The 21,927-nt window shown below is 38.5% G+C and overlaps 1 protein-coding gene across 4 annotated transcripts in view; it reads left to right on the top strand.

Annotated features, from left to right (window-relative positions):
- Positions 1 to 21,927, top strand: part of AFG2A (AFG2 AAA ATPase homolog A) — a 195,850-nt gene that overhangs the window by 147,706 nt on the left and 26,217 nt on the right. For 3 of the 4 annotated variants that reach the window (XM_063136432.1, XM_063136433.1, XM_063136435.1), the window contains one exon: positions 7,455 to 7,619. In XM_063136432.1, the coding sequence (XP_062992502.1) occupies positions 7,455 to 7,619 (165 nt within the window). Of the gene's footprint in view, positions 1 to 7,454; positions 7,620 to 11,363; positions 11,467 to 21,927 lie in introns of all 4 variants that reach the window. The other variant, XM_063136434.1, reaches the window with a different exon arrangement.

Genomic DNA, 21,927 nt, shown 5'->3' on the forward strand with positions numbered 1-21,927 from the left:
GAACAAGAGTTGTGATCTTAACATTTATTGAATATTGAGCATTATCAACAGCCATTGAACATTTAAAATGAGGAAACTACCCAAGTAATGAGAGAGTACAGAAAATGAGATGCTCACAACAGCTACTAAAATTGGTATTTGTGCTCTTAGAAATAAGATATTCCAGGCACATGTTTCAGGATGCATATCTGTTTTTCATGCTACATGTGTTTACCAAGGGCATGTAACAGTGCTGATTTAGTGAAAAACACAGTTGCCTTATAAAGTGTAGAGCTGTTGTACATGTATGAAAATGAAATAAATACATGTGAAATGCTCAAATATGCCAGTACTATTAGTGTACTTGCCAATAATGCCTATGGAATATGTACAGTACCATTTTTGTCACCATGCACACCAGTTGTGAGTGAAGGAGGCGAGACAATAAAGAGATGACACAACTGTATGGATGTCACATTAATTAAATCTGATCCGCAAAGGAGAATCCCTGGGAGGCTACTCCACTGTGCCAGTACAAGCCGTTCAGTGTACCGTATTTCTTCAATTCTAAGACACATTTTTTTTCCATATAAACATCTCTAAAAATGGGGTGCGTCTTAGAATCGTGGGTGTGTCTTAGTTTTTTTTCTTATGTTGGTGGAACTGAAATTAGTGTGCGTCTTACAATCGATGGCGTCTTACAGTCATTATTATTATTATTATTATTTATTTATATAGCACCATCGATGTACATGGTGCTGTACAGATAACACAGTAAATAGCAAGACCCTGCCGCATAGGCTTACAATCTAATAAAGTTGTAGTAAACAATAAGAAGGGAAAGAGAATGCAAACAGGCACAGGGAAGTGTAAACAGTCGAAGAAATATGGTAATCATTCTTTGCTTGCTGGATGATTATAGAATTGGTACCCCCAAGATTTCCCCATTTGGGACAAGGGGGGGGAACATTCCCTGTCTCAACACCCAGGCTGCAAAACGTCGGGTGCGCGAAGTGAAATGGCCCCACAGGCAGTCCTTATCCCCCCACTGGGTTCACAAAACCCTCAGCGGGCCCCCCTCTGTCATCACTTGTCGTCACCAATGATGCCTCAGAATGATCATCATCCCTATCCATACAACTATAGCCTGCTCAAGCCAGCCTACCTAGGGGCATGTAGGCTGGCTTGGGCCTACATCAATTAATACACTACATTAATTGAACCAAAATAAAACCCACCAATTAACCTAAGACACCCCCACCCCACTTACAGCATGAACCAAGCAAAAAGACACACAGCAAGCCAATCGGACTGTGTGCCAAAAATTCCTGCTTAGCCTTCAAAAGTGCGACCAGTTAAACCCCCACCTTGCATACAGGGAGGGAGCCATGCTTCAAAGAGATCAGGAGGAGGGCTCTGTGGGTTACTATCGCCCCACAAGCCCCTCCTCTGGCCAATGGCACCACAAGCCCCACCAATGCTGGGGCTTGCAGGATCACCCCCTTATTCCCTCCACACACGCAATGCTGCCCTCCCCCTGGTCAGACAAGCCAAACACGTTATAGGACATTGACTAGAATTTAATTTAGTGTAACTAATATGAAGCATACTATTATTCATTCAGTAAGAACTTTATTTATTTATTTATTTCATTTCTATACTGCCCAATAGCCGAAGCTCTCTGGGCGGTTCACAAAAATTAAAACCATGAAGAGCATAATAAAACAACCAACAATTTAAAAACACAAATACAAAACACAATATAAAAAGCATGACCAGGATAAAACCACACAGCAAAAATTGATATAGGTTAAAATATGAAATTAAAACAGCAGAGTTTAAATTTAAGTTAAATTAGGTGTTAAAATACTAAGAAAATAAAAAGGTCTTCAGCTGGCGACAAAAGGAAAACAATGTAGGTGCCAAGCGAACCTCTCTGGGGAGCTCATTCCACAGCCGGGGTGCCACAGCAGAGAAAGCCCTCCTCCTAGTAGCCACCTGCCTCACTTCCTTTGGCAGGGGCTCACAGAGAAGGACCCCTGTGGATGATCTTAAGGTCCGGGCAGGCACATTTGGGAGGAGGCGTTCCTTCAAATAACCTGGTCCCAGCCATTTAGGGCTTTGAATGTTAATACCAGCACTTTGAATCGGCCCAGACCTGGACTGGCAGCCAATGAAGTTGTAGAAGGACTGGCGTAATATGATCTCGTCCGCCAGTCCCTGTTAGTAGGCGGGCTGCCCTGTTTTGTACCAGCTGAAGTTTCCGGACCATTTTCAAAGGCAGCCCCTCGTATAACGCATTGCAGTAATCCAAACGAGAGGTTATCAGAGCATGGATAACTGTAGCTAAGCCATCTCTGTCCAGATAAGGGCATAGTTGGTATATCAGCCTGAGCTGATAAAAGGTGCTCTTTGCCACTGAGTTCACCTGTGCCTCAAGTGACAGTTCTGGATCCAAGAGCACCCCCAAACTACGGACCCGATCCTTTAGGGAGAGTGCATGGCCAGTATATAATTTCAGGAATTATTAAAATTCTAGCAGGACCAACACACACACACACCAGTACCCACATGAACAGCAAAACTTTTTTTTTATGTCCCCATGTCTCAGTTTGTAGATCAGTACAGGAGATTTTGCTTAGGCTGAATTTAACTGAGCCCTACCAATCTGTAGCTTCGCCTTTCAATAAATCAACAGTTCACCAGCTATTTACTCAAGGAGAACTGATAGTGCAGTGAACAAATTCCATTGTGATTTTTTCACTATGTCTGGTCATCATTCCTTAAATAGACTCAAGAGCGAAGGAATAATTTGCTATTTGAATTTTAGTAGAGATGCAATGCCGTGACATCTTCTAAGTAAATTTTACTGGAGAGGAGGAGGAGGAATATCAGTAGCATACTATTAATTAAAGATTTAGTGGGGTTTTAAGTGACACTCTGTTGTTTCTTCCCAAGTCAGTTTATTTAAGAATAAAAATGACAGCATACACCTTGAAGAATGCTTACTGGCATATTGGATCCAAATGGCTTGCAGGATTAAAAACAGCACACACCTGTAGTTACCTTTGAGTAAATTTAATTCAGGAGTAGTATCACTGAGGCAATTGATGAACTAGAGTGGGAAGAGACCTGTCACTCCTCTAGGAGGTGCATAGCTTCTTATTGACTGGAATAGAGTAAGGGAACACTTGAGTATAGTATTTGGGGGTTATATAAATAAAATTCTGTTGATATAAGAATTAACATTTGAACTTCTTTAGGGACATGCCAGGCCTCAGATCTAGAGGCAGGGGACCCTTGCTGTCTACTCCAAGATGAGCTACTTTCTAATGTTATATAAACAAATTGTATGTATTTTACTTTATAACTATTTCAAGATGCACAATAAGCAACTAAAGATCCTTGCTTGCTCTTTGCTAAAGAGATATGTTTTTAATTTATGTATTAATTTGTTCACATTGATCCCATGTAATTTACCCCATTTGGACTCATTTCAAATAAATATCCTCTCCTTCTGAGTTGTCAAATCTTGCTAGAACATTAAGCCATCTGTTTCTTTTCCCTTTTATTAATACTTTTGGGTAATAGCCATATGAAATGTTTCTGCCTTGTTGACTGTGCCTTACAAAGTACTGCCACTTGATATTGCAGATTCTTCCTGAACACCTGCTGTCAAACACATCAAGTCTTTTCTTGTCAGCTTGCACAATGCTTCAGGTCTTGAGTAAGACTGACATGACAGAAATGTTGTGCAGCCTGATTCCTTAAAATGTGTTTATCTCCGTCTCTGTCTAAAATAGTCAATTCACAGCATTCCCTTTTGGTCACATACTTTTAATATTCCATCTAACTTTAAGGGCAAATGTAACATTATGGAACTGTGCATGTAATTTTGATTGGAACTGTCCACGTAATTTTGTTTTTCTCAAAGCATCAAGGACCCTGATTTTGATTGGGACCACAGCATGAGGGGAAAACTACTCCTTTCATCGCCAGCTGAAGACCTTTTTATTCACTCAGTATTTTAACACTTAATTTTAACTTAAATTTAAATTATACTGTTTTAACTCTGTATTTTAACCTTATATCAATTTTGCTGTGTGGTTTTATCCTGGTTGTGCTTTTTATATTGTATTTTGTATTTGTGTTTTTAACTTGTTGGTTGTTCTATGATGGTTTTAATTTTTGCGAACCGCCCAGAGAGCTTCGGCTATTGGGTGGTATAAAAATGTAATAAATAAATAAATAAATAAAAGGGGATTCCAATCATAGTTGTGTGCATACACCCCAGATCTGCCATTTGCTGAGGAGGAAAAAAGGAATGGACACAAAAGTTGTGCCAAAGGCAGGATCTACGCAACTGCTTTATAACGTTGTTGAAGTGCACTGGCAACTGTTGGGGCACATGACATATTCCATATACCGTTTTCAAACTGCTTTCATAGTGTTATATTCTGCTTGGTGTAGATTGGCCTAAATGTTTTCTCCTGTGTCTAACAGCAGCTTTGGGGTGACAATTTTAAGTTGAGTTTTTAAGTTGACAATTTAAGTGTGGGGGAAAGGGTAACTGCCTTCCTCCCAGCTTTGTGGGTCTGATCCAGATTGGTTCCCCTGCTCATCTGCTTCTCAAAGAACAAAATTATGTTACTAGTTCTAATCATGGAATTCCAATGAAATGTGTACTTTCGCCCTTAGAATGACAAAGAAGATTATTTATTGCATTTATATCCCACTTTTTTCCACCAAGGAACCCAAGGGAGCATACATAATCCTCCTCTCCATTTTATCCTCACAACTACAACCCTGTGAGGTAGGTTGGGCTGAGAGTCTGTGACTGGCCCAAAGTCACCCAGTGGGTTTCCATGGCCGAGTGGGGACTAGAACCTGGATCTCCTGGATCTCAGTCCAACACTTTAGCCACTACACCATAGAGAGAGCAAGAGAGAGCACAAATAGAATCAATTTTCAGCTGCTCCCGTTGGGTTCTACAGGAGAAAATAAAACTAGTTTTGAAATATGGGACACGGTTCCAAACTTGTCCAAGAGTACATGCCTTTGGTTCCCCCTCCCGCATATATGTAGAAGTCTGCTATTCACTTCTGTGGGGAAATATACAGCACTTCACTTGTGATGAGGGCAAAATCTGCCCATCAGCCTGACACATACCTAAGTATGGTGGCTATGTAAACATGGTTTAAACATGCTCACTAACCAATTTCTGCAGAAGGGTTGGCAGCCTAACCATGGCTTAGCTTGTTTTGTGAACAGGCCCAGTATCCCGAGGTAAATGAAGTACTGTAGACATTTATTTTGTGTTTTCTATAAGTGATACAAAAAACCACAACATAACTTCTCCGTCTATCAGTAGTACCTAACTTTTTTGGGGGGGGGGGCAGTTGGAAGAATGTGGAGAATCAAGTCCAAAGGATGATGTGGTGGGCTCTATGTGTACAGAGGAACTTTGATCACCTTATTCCAGACAAAGTGTTGCCCAACAGTGCTGCCCAACAAGTTGCTCCTGAAAACCATCGGACTTTCCAAACCAGCCTGCAACATAACATAGGAACATAGAAAGCTTCCTTATACTAAGTCAAGTTATGGTCGAATATGGTCTGGCAGTGGTTCTCCAGGGTTTCAGACAGTCTTTCCCAGCCCTACGTGTAGATAGCATGGATAAAACCTAGGGCCTTTTGCATGCAAAGCATGTGCTCTGCCACAGAACTACAGGTTTTCTCTTTAAGAGTGCAGAACAGCTGCTGGGGGTGGGGACTCTGCTCATGTCCGCTGTGTGCATCGGATGGGATACTGGATGATAGCCAATGTTAAACATTCTAAAGCAGCATCCTGGTTATGAATGTGACTTGACTGAACAACGAGCTGGGAGTTAGATCTCCTAGCTTGACGAGACTAAAAGGAAACACCCTAATGATCCTATGGGTGGCTGCACTGTACTTGCTATATAGTTTCCTTAGCTGAGAATATGTATGCTTTTGTTTTAAAAATAACAGGACATCTCTTAGCATGCAAGAAACATTTTTTTCCACCCCAGAGTACTCACAATGGTCTTTTTAAAGAAACACTAGGAAGGGTGTTAACTTGATCAATGCTGTGCAGGAAGGAAAGCTTCTTCCTACTATTTTTCAGCATGACTTTCACTGACATGATCAGGCTGGGAAAAGTCTTATTGGCTGAGAGCCCAGGAAAACCGTGCAAGATCTCTAGTCAACTGGAACTCAAACTACTCTGCCCAAGGGAGAACTATAACATAAAAAACAATTTGGGTTACGTGCTGTGCCTTAAATGCATCCAGCTGAAAATGTATTTAAAATTCTGAATTTGCAGGCAAGGCATTTTGCTAAAAGATGATAATATTTATCAGCAAATTAAAAGATCTTTTGGTCGTGTATAAATTTGAATAAGGAGAGATTGAGATGTTTTGTGTGTGTGTGTGTTTGTTATAGTGCAGCCACCATGGGGTTTAATTCTGTGGGATGAAACATCGTTGCCTGAAGTGGGTATGATGGTGTACAATAAATTTTTACTGTAGCTTTTTGTGGTGTGTCCAAAGCATGATGGCTACAAAATTTCTCATAAATTATACTCTTTTCAACAATCAAGGCCCAGTACTGGTTTTATCCCAGCAAGATGGGAGTGACTGCAGCACTGCGGTTTCCTGTGCTACTTGGTAACACAAGAAGCCCTGGACCATGCAGAAGGAGACTGTTCTGCAGCATCTCCCCACTAGGGGAAACAAGTGACTGGGACCTGGATTAACACTAGTTATGGGGAGGAGATGTGATATCTTCTCACATGTTCTGGGGCTTTTTAGGAAAGGGTGGTGCTGTAACAGCTCCTGTATCACTACAGTTAACGTTAGTACTGGGCCAAGGAGGATCACATTGCAGGATGATCATTAGAGATTGCGGCATGGTTGGGGCGGGGTGGGAGGTGGGAGATGTTGTCATGCTATGTGCATTTTCACCTAGCAGCAGCCAATAATATTATGTAAGTTTGGTGAACTACATACTATGATGGCATGTTTTTGTTTCCCTTATGGGGAGTGTTGGAGAACATGCCATGGGCTTCCATTTGCAGCAATCCTGTGTTTAGTGTAACAGTTCTTTTGTCCCTCAGCCTCTCTTTTTCAGACAGTCCTTCTTTCATAGTTACCTTTTTAATGTAAAAATATGACACCAAACCAGAAAAGGCACATCAAAATTAATGCAAATGACAGGGAACTATTTTGCTCCATGTGCACCATGAAGCCACTGTGTGAATCCGCTTCCTAAATAGCCACTTGTGGGCCTTGTGCATATTATTTTATGAACTTTTTGTGATGAAGGTATTAATTCCTATATCAAAAAGCTGCTGTAACCCTTGATCAGAGGAAAATTGTCCTGTATTTTATTTTGTTTGTCAGCTTCCATCTGATCCAATTAATGGGTCTTTTTTTGATGACTTCTTCTCCATAGGCTTTGATGCGACCTGGCCGAATTGACAGAATCATATATGTGCCCCTGCCTGATGCTGCCACTCGTAGAGAAATCTTTAAGATCCAGTTTTGCACTATGCCAGTCTCAGATGAAGTCCACTTGGATGAACTTGTCCAACAAACACAAAAGTACTCAGGAGCAGAGGTAAAACCGCTCAGGGATAAAAACCTGAAATTCTTCAGTATTAATGACCTATATATAGTATTCATGACCTATATTGATCACCTATATAACACTTCTATTGTTTTTTTTAACCATCTTTATTGTGTTCTTCTTCATAACCTTATGAGTTAAGTGGCCCTTTTACCAATTGAGGAACAGATGGCTGTGAAAGCCATTCAGAGCCATGTAAGAGACATCAGGCAGGTGCTTCACTCTTTAAAACTATCTACAAGGACAGCGTTCCTGTGAAGCAAGCAGTAGAAATTCTTTTAAATTGTAACATGCAGCATGTGTATGCAATGATTTGCACTGAGCCATCAGCACCCTAAGAGTCTAATTAATTCATGGTTAATTTCTTTATTAAAAAATTATATCTTGTCTTTTGGCAACCCAGCAGTATATTAAAATCAAGAAGGAAGGAAGCATGGTGAAATTAAATACATAAACGTTTCTTTCGGGAGGGAGTACCACAAGCTGGGTGCCATAATTGAAAAGTCCCTGTTCAATATTCCGTCCACTGATCCTTTGATCCTTTTCTGTAATATCGTTAATTCCCTGAGGATGCTGCCCCATTTGTCTGCTAAAAAGCTGAAATCACCATACATCTGAATCTTTTAAGAGATCAGTGAAGACCAAAAACATATCCATAGTTTTTTTTTTCCATTTGTGGAGGACTCTTTCAGTATGTTGAGCCATGCAAGCTACAGATACGCATGGCTCAACATGCTTGTCCCTCACCTAACTGAAATCAAAGCTTGCACACAAATATTGAAGCACAGGCCACCAATGCTCTCACATTAAAACAGAACAGAAGCTGATATAGTGTGGGGTTCTGCACACCAATGTTGCAGTGAGACAGTTTGCTAGGTTAATCCTCCAGCAGTCACTGTGATGTAGATGGTGGAGGGGCCTTCCTTCCCTTACTGCTTGTTGCCAGGAGTAGCAATGGAGGTCAGAGATGCCACAACATGGTTGCTGAGTCGAAGGTCACTCTGACATAGGTGGAGGCTGCTGATGTACTCAGGGGTGCACTTGCAAGGTGCTCTCTCTGCCATCCCCCATCCCTACCACTGCCTCCTGATGATGAAAAGGAATAGTGCTCTCTTCTCCCTATTGTGGCCGTTGGTGGTTTCACCTACTGCAGATAAATCTCCTCTGGTTGTTTATATAGCTGGGGCTATATAAAAAAGAGGCAGCATAAAGAAAATAACATTAACCATTCCTTAAAGAGATTTGTAGAGAGTCTTTGCAGAAAACAGCTCATTTAATTAAGAAACACTTTCCTCATAGCACCTTCAATTCCCTGACTTAAAAATAACATTTTTGGTTTTAATTCCATAATTTACAACAGCAACAATTATCATTTTAGTTGTTCACTGTATAATATATATATATATATATATATATATATATATATATATGTGTGTGTGTGTGTGTGTGTGTGTGTGTGTGTATGTATATATGCAACTGCTTATAGCAAAATGCAGAATATGACAACCCAAGTTAACTGGGCTGAAAGCATTATTATTATTATTATTATTATTATTATTATTATTATTATTTATTGCATTTTTATACCGCCCAATAGCTGAAGCCCAATAGAAAGGCTTTAGAGTTCATGTAGTGTTTAACTAGTGGTGTGTGTGTTTAATGTATATGATACTTTTTATTTTATTGTGGCCATTATTTTTTGTCATGGCTTTTCCTTAGTAATACATATACAAATGCCACAAACGTTATTTTCTAGATACATGCATTTAAGCAAATGATGGCTTAAAGTGACAGTTGTTCAGTGCTGTCTGTTTCTTTAAAATGGTTACCAGATTTTGCATGGTGAATGTAGCTTTCCAAAATAATCATGTATTATATGAGTTTTAAATCCTTTTTTTAATTGAATGACATTTATGTAATACTGTGTTAACTGGCATCCCAAGTAAACAGTCGCTCTCAAATATTTCAGCCAGGTCACTTTCTTGTTCTGAGGAAAATCTGTGAGGAAACCTAGTATTCAAATAGGGTTACCAGGTCTCCAAGGAAGGGGAGGAAACTGTAGTTTATGGCTCACTTGAATGACCATTTCTTGCTCTGAAAGTGGATTTTTTAAAAAATTAAGGCCTGGATGAAAATGGCCTAGCTAAGTAGCAATCTTAAACACATATGATAGTACAGATAAAAGCCCACTTGCCACAGAAGAATAAATTTGCCACAGAAGTCCAAAATAGGTACTTTTGTTTTCATTGAAGTCCTCAGCATCAAAGAGTAGCTGTATCTCATGGTATGCTTTTTAAAGTCTCCTTGATCGCTACGATCCCTATTAGGTCATTAATTTCATTTGGGAGATAAGACCATCTTTGTCAATACTATTCTCTTTTGAATTTAAAATGTCTGACGTTCTGATGTAACAGGCCTGCTATTATTATTATTATTATTATTATTATTATTATTATTATTAATATAGCACCATTAATGTACATGGTGCTGTACAGAGTAAAACAATAAATAGCAAGACCCTGCTAAAAGGAGGAGGACTTCAAATGGCCTCTTCTTTCCATTGAAGGAAGAACTAAATAAGATGATGGACTAATCAAAGGCAGAAAGCATTAATCACCTTACTGTATTTAATCTTTTACAAGGCTTTTTTTTTAAAAAAGAACCTTTAATCAGTCTGCAAAAGCAGTAGTTGAAATGAAATTGTTGTTGCTTGCATCCATGTCAATTTCTGAAGATTCTAAAGATTCTTGTAACTGAGTTTAAAATATGTTTTTATAACACCATATTATGTTTACTGTTCTTTCCTTAATCACAAGAATTGGGATCCAGAAGTCCCATGTGAATAGCCAAATAATTTTGTGCATCCGTTTCTCTGATTTCCTGTTTTAAACGCAACTGCATCAGAGGCCACTCTGGGTGGTATGGAGCCCTTCATGCTCCTTCAATGGCCCTTTGGACTCCAACCGTGATTCATTTAAGGCATTTAGGAACCAGTCTAGTTTACAGATTTGTGTTCAGTAGCTGATATGGTGCATCTCTTGTTTCTTACAAGATAACACTTTGAGTCACTACTTTAAAATTGTCACAAAAACAAATAACCATTTTAGGAAAAGGTCATTTAAATTTCTTTTTTATTTCTTTTTTTTTAAATTAATTTTCATATTACCATCATTTCATAAATATAAACAATGATAAAGAAAACCTATGAATGTAATCATACTCATACCAGTTAAATTGTCCCTAATAGTAAATAAGGTTGTATTGAATCCTGAACATTCTCATTTCATTATAAAATAAAAAGTCTGTTTTTCTATTTTAAAAAAATATTTACTAATCTGTGATTTAAGTTTCTTAGATGTCATTTATTTTCTTTCAGCTTTAGTGATGTTCAGATTTAAATTGTACCAACACCACCCAAATTGAACCTGTTGTTTCTTTTATAATGCTCAACCTGGGTTTCTTTAATTTGCTTTTCTTTGTTGTAATTGCAATTGCACACAAAGTGCTAAAGAACTGTTTGCTGCAAGGGGAAAAAGGGGGGAATCATGTGGATCCTGACAGATGTCAGGTTGCTAATTCTGTCATTCGGAAACTTTCTTATCCGGAAAGGATAATATAATTATAATTATCATACATTATCTGCAGTAAAATGGTGAGTGTAGATGAAACATGTCCTGGCATAATAGAGGCTGGATGCCTTATTTTAATAAGCACATATGTTGATCTTTATGTTAGATTTGCCTTTTAAAAGAAGTTTATCATCATTTTTCTTTGCAAACTGAAAGGAGAAGCGATCTGCTTAGCCGTAAACCTCTTCTGTTCAAACTGTGGAGGAAAGGTATGAGGCAGATTATAACATTTCTATTCAAGTAATCAGCATTAAAACATTCCTGGAAATCAAAGGCAATTTATCATTCCTTTTCATCTGCTTCTTCCGGTTCTAAAGCAAATTCCTTTTTAAATCCAGAAGGCAATCGTAAAGACAGATTTTCTGATGAGCAGTTCAAGTAACGTGTGAAGTATTTTGATCTCAGATCTGCTGAGAATAATAAAAATTGAGACATCCTGCTTTCTAGTATATTGCTGATATCATTTTGAGGTGCATATGTTTATGGACAATTAAGATGTGAGACTGTCTTAACTTTATGGCAGACGGTTTATGGTGTGAGAGCCAAGGCTGGCATCGTGTGCTATGGTATATCATATAACCATGCTTACCAAAGAAACATTAAACGTGAGAAGAAACCATAAATCTATCAGTTACATACCTAGAGGACTTGGTGTAAATTTTATCTTCCTTGCCGGGCAATAACTTACAAGGGTGATACACAGCATGCAATACAAAATGAGGACAACTTTTATCTCATGCTGCACCAACTGCATACTTGATGCCAGGAAGGCATCTTCGCAGCGCTACCGCATCTAACTTTCATACATCTCACTTAAAATGCATGTGATTAAAAGTCATGAAAATGACACTTCTGATTTCACTAAAGCGAATCTTGACAGTTTTATTACTTGAAAATGACTCGTACAGAGGTCTGTTGAATGTTTAACCACTTTGGAAAATTTGGAGACCTCTTTTCTGTTATTGTTGATCCCTCAAAATCATTTTATTTTGGGAGATATAACCCTCCCCCAAATGCCCTGAGAATTCCTCCCAGTTTGATTAACAATTCAGGGTTAAGTTACAGCCTTAAGCAAGAAAAGGGTCTCTTGAACTTCTATATAAACATCTTTAGTATCAGACTGAGTACCTTAATCTCCATTACATTTGCAACAGAACCTTGACTATTCATACAGGACCAGCATATGAATAATGCTGCATCACAGTATTACTTTCTTTCTATCTCACACATCAAGCACTAAGAATCGTTACATAAATGTAAGAAGAGAACTTTGGGCTAAGTTGTCTGCTTACCATGCAATATAGCTTTTGTGTAATAACACTAAGATTTCAATTTTGTGAATGTACTATCAAGAAATAGTGTGTGGATAGTGTCATTATATAATTTAGGCACTAGGTGGCACAGGACTTGGTTGTGCCTGAGTCAAGTCAAGAGTTTCCTGTGACATTTTTATTTTTGTTGAAAAGTGAAGTTCCATCTAGCTTCCACTTTAAGCCTTCATGACCTGGTGTCAGAAATCCAGTTTTATATGCACAAGATTCTTAACCAGACAAAGAAAATGGCACAGTTCCCTGCACCAGACATCTTCAGATTTCTTAATTCAGCAACATTGGCTGAACAGACAGAAAGTTTTACTTATTTTTGCAACAAGCTCCACAAAGAGGATAAGAATTGTGCAAGTGTGTTCACTCCTTTATGCCATGGGGTAAAAATCAAGTCATGTTTATAAATCCTTTACCTTTGCTGAAAAGGGCCAAAAGCACAACCATGAGAATGTTCTCAAATGCCCATTTCATCCTGAACAAGATTGTGGTTTATGAAAGGGCCTGTTTCTATCAAAGAGCTCAGAAGTCTGGAGAAACTGCTGAGTCATTTGTTAGGGCCTTGTGTGAACAGGTTGAATACTGTGAGTTTGATTTTAAAAAGAAAAGAAAAAGAGGAACAATTTAGAAACAGATCGGTGCTTGGATTTCTAGACAAAGGGGTTTCTGAAAGAATGCAGCTAATAGAGGACTCAACCCTTCATGAAACCATAGCAATAGCAAGGGAATAAGAATAGATCAAAACCAAGAACAAGGAGTAAAGACAACTTGGGAATGACCTGAAGGACATAATTTACAAACCATCAGCAGCCATTTTGAAAAGGACAAATTCACTCCTAATATCTCTGCTAAAGCAAAAGAAAGCCCAGAAAAAGCAGTCCAGCAATTTTAAAAGCTCACTGCAGCAAAGTGCTCCACCCTTTCAAACAATATTCAAAAGATGTGGAAAGGAAAATATTACAGTAGCGCACTTTGTCCACCTAGTCAAGCATAGTGCTGGAAGTGTTCAAAGGTAAAGTGTGTTGCTTTCATGTGTTGTACCTAAACAGTACGAGATGTTATCACAGCAATGGATGGCAATATTTTTTTTTTATCAAGTTCCATATTTTGCAGAGGTCCTGACCCTTCCTGGAATTAATGTGGTACAACCATTAATTCCAATACAGATTCAGAGCTGATGGTACACTTATTTTAGAGGAGACCTACAAAGAATTGCATAATCTCCCAGATCTGCGAAAGGCACAGCCCATGTACAGGATATCCTGTATTGTCTTGGATGCTTTACCATACAAAGAAGAAACAAAGAGGAGCAGTTTGTGTTCATGTGTTGAACTTTCCAATGCTCAGTGGAAAGGTGATGGTGGAGAAAAGAAAAGAGAAAGGAAAAAAGAAGAGAAGAAGTAAATTTGATTGATGTATCAATTGTAATTAAAGAATTAGAGAGAAATGGAGTATGATTCTGTGAATCCAGTGTATGAGATTCAGATAAGTCATAAGAAAGAATTGAATTTGATTAACATTTTAATAGTAATTAAGAAGTTAGTTAGCATTTCTGGTGTGAAGAAGGCCAAAAATATACTTTAACTTTATCCTTAAATGTTTTTTATTGTATTTTAGTGTAGTTGTTTTGTGTATACCTTTGTTTGTATGTATTATGTGGTGTAAAGATTGTGTGTTTGTGACATTTAAAATAATTAAAAAAAATTAAAAAAAGAAAGGTGATGGTGGGGCCAGGAGAAGAGAATGAGAATGAGAATGTAGCCTTCTGGAGAACCTCAGAGGGCTGAATTAGGACCCTGGGCTTGAGTTCTGCACCCCTGATGTATGTGATACAAGATTATCCAGGTTATGACCTTGTCAGTCATGGAGAAGGTGCCAGAACAGGACTGCTGAAAACAGTGGGAGAAACAAAAGAAGTGTTTGGAGATACTGAACTAATAAAATGAGCTCCTATGGACATTATTTTAAGACCTGATACCAAACTGTACAGCATAGAAACAGCCTATAGAATTCCCATTCTCTGACTCCATGAAATGGAAATAAGGCTAGAAAGGATTAAGGAACATGGCATAATTAAGAAAACACAAAAATACTTTGGCTCCTGTCCCCAAAATGACAGGAGCCGAAGTATTTTCCAAATTGGATGCCTCAAGTGGTGGCAAATACCGTTGACAAACCAAGGTACTAAACAAGCTACATTTATCACTACCTTTGGGATTTTAAAATTTTGTTTCAGTGCTTAGCATTTGGAATCACAATTGTTTCTGAGATTTTTCAAAGGAAGTTGACAGAACTCCTGAGAGACTCAAATGGAGTAATGGTCTTCTTGAACAAATTCCTATAACCTGTCACATTTAAGGAAAATCATTACTATCTGCTGTTTTCTTGAATCAGATACATGAATCCAGACTCAAGCTAAACAAGGAGAAATATTTTTTTGCCAAGTTGAAATAGAGTTTTTGGAACAAGTAATCACACAACATGGGACAAAGTCATGTTTAGAGAATGCAAATGTCATTAGGGAGATGAAAGCATTAACTAACATTGTAGAACTGAGACATTTCTGGGAATGGTGAATTATCTAGGTCGATAAGATCTCTCAAAGGAGGCGTAACCAGTAAATCTGAAATCTACAGCGTCCTGGTTTAGGAGATCACATCAGAAGGTTGCCTTAAAGGACCTGGTTTCTAATGCCCTAAGCTTCCAGTGCCTGTACCTGCTGGCACTGATGCAAGCAGCAACGGACTAGATAAATTGCTTTCTGCAATTAAGTGGTTCAGAATGGATGCCAATACCCAGATCATATTCTATTGAGACTGAATGTGGAATACTTAACAGAAACTGACATCTTCCTATTCCTAAAATGGTAAATTGCCAAATGTACAATTAATACCTGGAAATCCAGGTCCATCTACTAAGATTCTACCTGAGCCGTCTAAGACTGACAGCAATGTTACTACTCAGATTATCGTTCACTCAGCTGAGTTATTTGGAAGCCTTTGAGATTTAGAGATGAGTAACTAAAAACTGTCATTATGTAATTTAATCACTAGGTGGCACGAGACTTAGGTGTATCTTGGTGGAGTCAGGGGTTTCCTGTTGGTGTTCTGTTCTTGTTGGAGAAAGGCAAAGTTCTTGTCTAGGTTTCTGACTGGTATGCTATCTAAGGCTTCCATGGGAAGTTAATTAAATGGTAAACTTGCTTGATATGCACCTCCATCACAGATTGTTAGATTTGTCAGTGGTCATATATCTGTAGAACTTTGCAGAGATATGGAATGGGCATGGCAAAGAGTTCTTTTTATAAGAAGAAGTGTACATATAAGATAATGATGAGCTACTGGGCATCTGAAAATGTGCTTGTACTACACATATAAAAAAGTTTCACAGCCTTTGGACCTAAATTTTGAACTTCCAAAATTTAATTACAGGTATTTCTCATTAGACTGGGTATAAGATGTGTAAATATACTTGCTATTCTATCAGCAAATTTTCTGGTTTTATTTTATTGATTTAGGTTTTTTTTAAACAACAACAACAACAACAACACCCAACAACTTTTAAGTATTCATTGTTGTCATTTAAGGCACTCTGAGCATTTCGTTTCCGGAACTAAAAACGTGGGATATAAATCCTTTTAATAAATAATTTCATAATAGTAACATTGAACATTTTTCACCGTTCAAATTCATTCATACACACATGTACATCTAAGTGAAAAAGTCAGTCTTGCATGTGTATTAACTAACAAATTTAAGTGTGGCATAAATGATGATACCACACTTGCAAGATGTACAGGCATCAATCCTCTTAAGTGAGCTACTCTGCATCCTGCAAAAATTAATTTCTTCTCTTTTTTTAACACATTATTGTGGTGTGCAAAATTGGCTTGCATTCAACAAAGGTGAGGTGGGAATATTTCCTCACCTCTTTTTATTAGCACTGTAGAAGTATGTTTGGCAAAGGTGGAGAGAGAGAAGGTGAGGAAAGAGCTGGCATTCAGTATGTTTTCAGAAAGCCAGTGTTCAACATAAATGAAGTGAATCACTTCTGCAGTTTAATTTAAAGGAAATATCTTTCTTCACAGGCCTTGCCATGCAAATGCTGCACAGCACAGTTCTCACAAATATATTGTATGTTCTCGGAAATCATAGGTGATGAATGCCATATAACAAAACAGATGCTCTCTGCAGCGCAAGTATAGCATCTCGGAATGTGGTTCATGCTTTATAGTAGGCGATGGTACAGCTCTTGCTTCACTAGGGGCATGTCTACACCAGCCATTAAATCTGGGCTGGTCTCGTGTGGGTCCCTGTGGGTCCATATGACACACAGGTAATCCCAGGGGCAAGCGGGGACAGCCACGTGCTTTCCGTGGGATGTCAGGAACCACAGAAAACCCAATGTTTCCCGTAGTCCCGGGAGTATTCCACGGACCATGGGTGGTGTGGCTGCCATTTTCTCCTCTTCCTTTCCTCCCTGTGAGTAGCAGGGCTCTGAAAATGGGCATGGAGCTGTACGGGGAGTCTCCATGCCCATTGGGGGTGGGGGGAGCAGGATCGGGTTGTTGTTTTTACTTACTTTTTGGTGGAGCGCAATTGCACTCCATCACCCCTGTTAAAAATAAAATGGCAGCTGAGATGTCCCTCTTCCCTTCTGGAACATCACGCTGCCGTTTGGACGCTGGGGGAGGATTGCGGAAGCAAGTAAGTCCGCAATACTCCCCCTTCCTCCCTCTACACCCTTAGGTGTAGACATGCCCTAGGAGAGGTTCCCAGTCAGTAAGGGCCTTACATCACATTCTTCTTATTTATTTGTACAATACATGTATTTTATTTATTAAATATTTCTATCCCACCTCTCAGTCATGAACTCTGTTCTCATTGTAAGAGAACTGAAACAAGCAATACAATACTACTTCAATATCTTGAATGGTTCTCCAATGGGAAAAACTCTCTCTCTGCAAAAGGCTATTTTTAAAGGAGTCTTTTATTATTATTATTATTATTATTATTATTATTATTATTATTATTATTATTATTACTACTACTACTATTATTATTTTATTTATATAGCACCATCAATGTACATGGTGCTGTACACAGTAAAACAGTAAATAGCAAGACCCTGCCGCATAGGCTTACATTCTAATAAAATCATAATAAAACAATAAGGAGGGGAAGAGAATGCAAACAGGCACAGGGTAGGGTAAACAGGCACTGGGTAGGGTAAAACTAACAGTATAAAGTCAGAACAAAATCAAGTTTTAAAAGCTTTAGGAAAAAGAAAAGTTTTTAGCTGAGCAGAAAAGATTTTAGCTGAGCAGAAAAGTTTTTAGCTGAGCTGTGTAAGCTCTGGTCAGAAACTGTAGATAGTTGGTATTGACTTAGTCTGTGATCCTAGCTTTAGAGTGAACTCTACTGAAATCAATGGGACTAAGCATATTCTTGCAAGGGACAGTGTCACCTTGGTATTATGTTGGTACTATAGTAAATGTTAAACAACACTAATAGTTCAAGTTCTTCTTAATGCAAATAATTGCACTACCATTATTAACAAGAATAACACCAATATCTGTACTAAATAAGGATAGTACAGCAATTATTCCTCTTGTTCTTGTGTCATAAGATAATAATTGCAAGTTCTAATCCAATGTTTAGGTAATTGCACATTATGCAGTGAGCAGGATAAAGTTCTTTTGGACCGGCAATATCTGTGTTTTTGCAGTAAATTTATAGAAATAAGGATGGGAGTCCTTTTGTCATTTGGCAACCAACAAAAAAGATCGGGGACTATGCAATGGCTTCTGTTTCTCCTCACTTCCCCTGCTTGCCTCAAGAAATAATACAACTGCATGAGCATCCCACTGATATATGCATAGTGACAAGGAAGGAAGGCAGCAATCAGGGGACCAGGATACATGTGTCCCAGGCCCTAGGACAAGAGGAGCATTCTGCTGAGTCCTGTTGGGAGTGAGGAATGATCCACAAGAGCCAAGTTGGGGCAGGAGCCAAGGTGCCTTCTTGCAAGGTCATTCCATTGAGCTCTGTGGTATAAGAAATGGGCTACACAATCAAGAAAATAATTGTGTGAAGGAGGACAGGTAGTGGGGGCGGTATGCACACCTACCAGGGAGATGTCTGTACCTGCACGTGCTTGAGAAGGCAAAATCAGTGTAAAGAAGATGATACTGCAGACATTGGGGTGTGCATGGACACATTAGGGGGTACTAATTTAATTTTATATCTCCTTTTCCCCCTGGCCCCACTCCATTTGTTCACATAAAGTTGTCAAAGACTCTTCAGTGTAGAATGTAAGAGAAGGAAGTGTGTCGCCAGCACCATGGGGGCTGCTGTCACTTCGCAAAGCCTACAAAAGAAAGTAGCAATCTATCATCCAGCTGTGCTTCCCCTCCCCCCACTCCCCTTCCAGTCCTCCCTGGGGCCATGCTTCTTTATTGTCCTCTTCTTGGCAGTGGTCCTAGGAAAGGAAAAACATGTTGCTGTTGGGAATTTAATTCTGGAAGGATATACTAAGTCTCTTTGGAGAGCTGCTATTGTTTTGGTGCTTCAGGTTGTTGTTTTTAAATTTGCTTGTAAGCACGTTTGTAGTGGATTCAATTTTCAGTGAACTATTTTATCCAAATTTATTTTTTAAAAAATATTAATCGTATTATACTAGCTAAGATATTTTTCATGTTTTTAGGAAGCAGTTTTTCAGATTAAAATTTATGATATTGTTATTTTTAACAGAACCTTACTTGTTGCACCAAATAGTGAAATGTTCTTTATGATTTCTGCATGAAGCATGTCTTGTGTATTCTATCAACTGTGAAATATTATTTGCTCCCAAAATTATTTCATTGATACCATTCCAGAAGCTTATATCACTAACCATGAACATGAACATGTTCTGATTTCTAGTCACTAAGTTATACCCATTGGTTGGCTATAAACCAGAATGAATTCCTTTATTTGCATCAGCCACAGGCCTTAGCATTTGAAATGAGATATAGAGGAGAATAAAAGCAAGAAGGTTGGCTATAAATTGCCTTTCATCTAAATAGTCTGCCCCATCTACTTCCTCTAAGATATTTTAGAGGGCAATCAGGTACAATCTTTGCTTCCATTTTCTTTAAGTAAGCCAGACTATGGGCTCTGCTGGTGGTGTTTTGCCTTGTGATAGCTATCTCCCATGTTCAAGCTGTGGAAAAGGAAGTGGAAACACAACCCTTTTTCTTTCACAACCCTTCTTCTTTCTCAAGATAGGGAAGAATATGATTGGCTTCCTGCACTATCATTCAACACAACAATTATTAAGGCCCAATTAAAACCTATGGGGGGAAATTGGGCTATTGCTATATATGAGTAAACACCTGTGGATCCATGAGCAAATGTTTCCGCCTCTGTCAGGGACCTGATTCTCACTGTTAACTCCTGCTTAGTTCCCCAACCCCCCTTATTTTTTTCCTCGCCTCTCTTCTTCCCTTTCTATTTACTCTGTCTTTCTCTTCATTTCCTGCCTTATTTCCTTTCCTTTGCTTTTCATTTCTGTTGTGGAAAATTGTGGGCTAGAGTGGCTGAGATGGATTATTGTGTGGATACGTAAAATGAAAAGTAAATTTGCATATTTCTTTGACGTGTGACTAATTTTGTCATCTGCTCATTTTTATTTTATTCCTAGAAAGGAAAAATAAGTAAATGTGAAAACGTAAGTTCTGCTTTTTTATATTCTTCTCTAAGGTATGACTAGAAAGACAGTGAAAGTGTCCATTAGCTGCTTAATTCAAGGTCAATGAACTGAAGGCTCCATTGTTTCACTTTTCCCAGACTTTCTTAATAGCCTAGGGACATCGAAATTCCCTTCTATCACTTCCTTGACAAACTTTTTTTCTCCATGAAAGAAAATCTGTTACATAGATCCTGACATCCAGCTACTACTGAGCTTCACATTTTTTACCTTTGTTGGCATTAGGTACATTTAAATTATAATTACCTGAAGGCTAATTTAGATAGGATGTTTATTCCAAACTAACAACCATAGTCAGGAACACATTGTGCTGCCCTACTTGCATTTCTGGTCTTATGCCAGTTATTTCAAATTGATGTCAGGTTATATGAAATGCAAACAACAACAAATATAGAAGTTAAAAATTGGAGCCTAAGAAATGAAGGGTACCCACTAAGCTTATAATTTAATATTGAGTATGTTAGCGTTCTTGCTTGGCAAAGTGGCGTTATTTCTAATCAGATAGCCCTCTGTTTGCACTTCACTGTGCATATATAGATGTTTGTCAATGTAATAGAGGATGTTTGCCATCTAGAGTCATCAGTAGAGCCATTGTTTCAGTTCTCTGAACTCCAGATCTATTAATCTTTGCAGCTGACAAAACTAGCAGTTCACAGGTCCATCTATGAGAATCACATGTGTTATGCCAAACTTCAACCTTACAATCTGTTAGATATGATTGCAAAGCTGGGGTGTAATGCTTGTCCAAGTATGTTTTCACATAAGTTTTAACTCTATTTCAAACTGAACATTTTTTGTAAAAATAGTAAGAGTGAGGGTGCCACTTGTCTAGATATAGTATTGATAGGAATAGGGGTCTTTCTCAAAGTTTTCTTATTTAATTAATTTTTAATCTCACCTTTATGCCAAAAGTAGCACTCAAGGTGGCTTACAGTAATGAAATACAGATTAAAAGCAAAATCTTAATTAATTCATAGCAAAGAAACAGGTCCATAGAAACACAATTAAAAACCCAACTATCAAAGAAATGGTCAATACAACCAGTTAAAATCACCTTCAGCAACAGACCAGCTTACACACCAAAGGGACCTGCTTAAATAAAAATGCCTTTGCCTGCTAGTGGAAGGACAACAGATGCACCTCTAGTGGTGGCAAGACTGAGAGAGGATCTTAAAACCCAGGCAGGCTTGTATGGGAGATTGCGGTCTTTTCCCAAACCATATTGGGCTTTATAGGTCATAACCAACACTTGTAATTCTGCCCAGAAACAAACTGGTAACCAGTGAACTGTTGTAACTAGGAAAACACATGCTATCTTTAACCAGCCCCAGTTGGCAGTTTGGCCGTAGCATTATGTAGCAGCTGAAGTTTCTGAACGCCTTTCAAAGACCTCACATAGAGCATGTGTCAGTAATCCAAATGGAATGTAACTAAGGTCTGTGTGGTTGTGGCCAGATTAGACGTTTTTAGGAATGGACACAATTGGTGCACTAGCCTCAGCTGTACAAATGCATTTCTTGGCCATGCTGAAACCTGGGCATCCAGGTGTATGCCTGAATCCAGGAGTATACCTAAACTGCAAACCTGTGTCTTTAGGGG

The sequence above is a fragment of the Elgaria multicarinata genome, chromosome 10, assembly GCF_023053635.1.
Source record: "Elgaria multicarinata webbii isolate HBS135686 ecotype San Diego chromosome 10, rElgMul1.1.pri, whole genome shotgun sequence".
Taxonomy (NCBI): domain Eukaryota; kingdom Metazoa; phylum Chordata; class Lepidosauria; order Squamata; family Anguidae; genus Elgaria; species Elgaria multicarinata.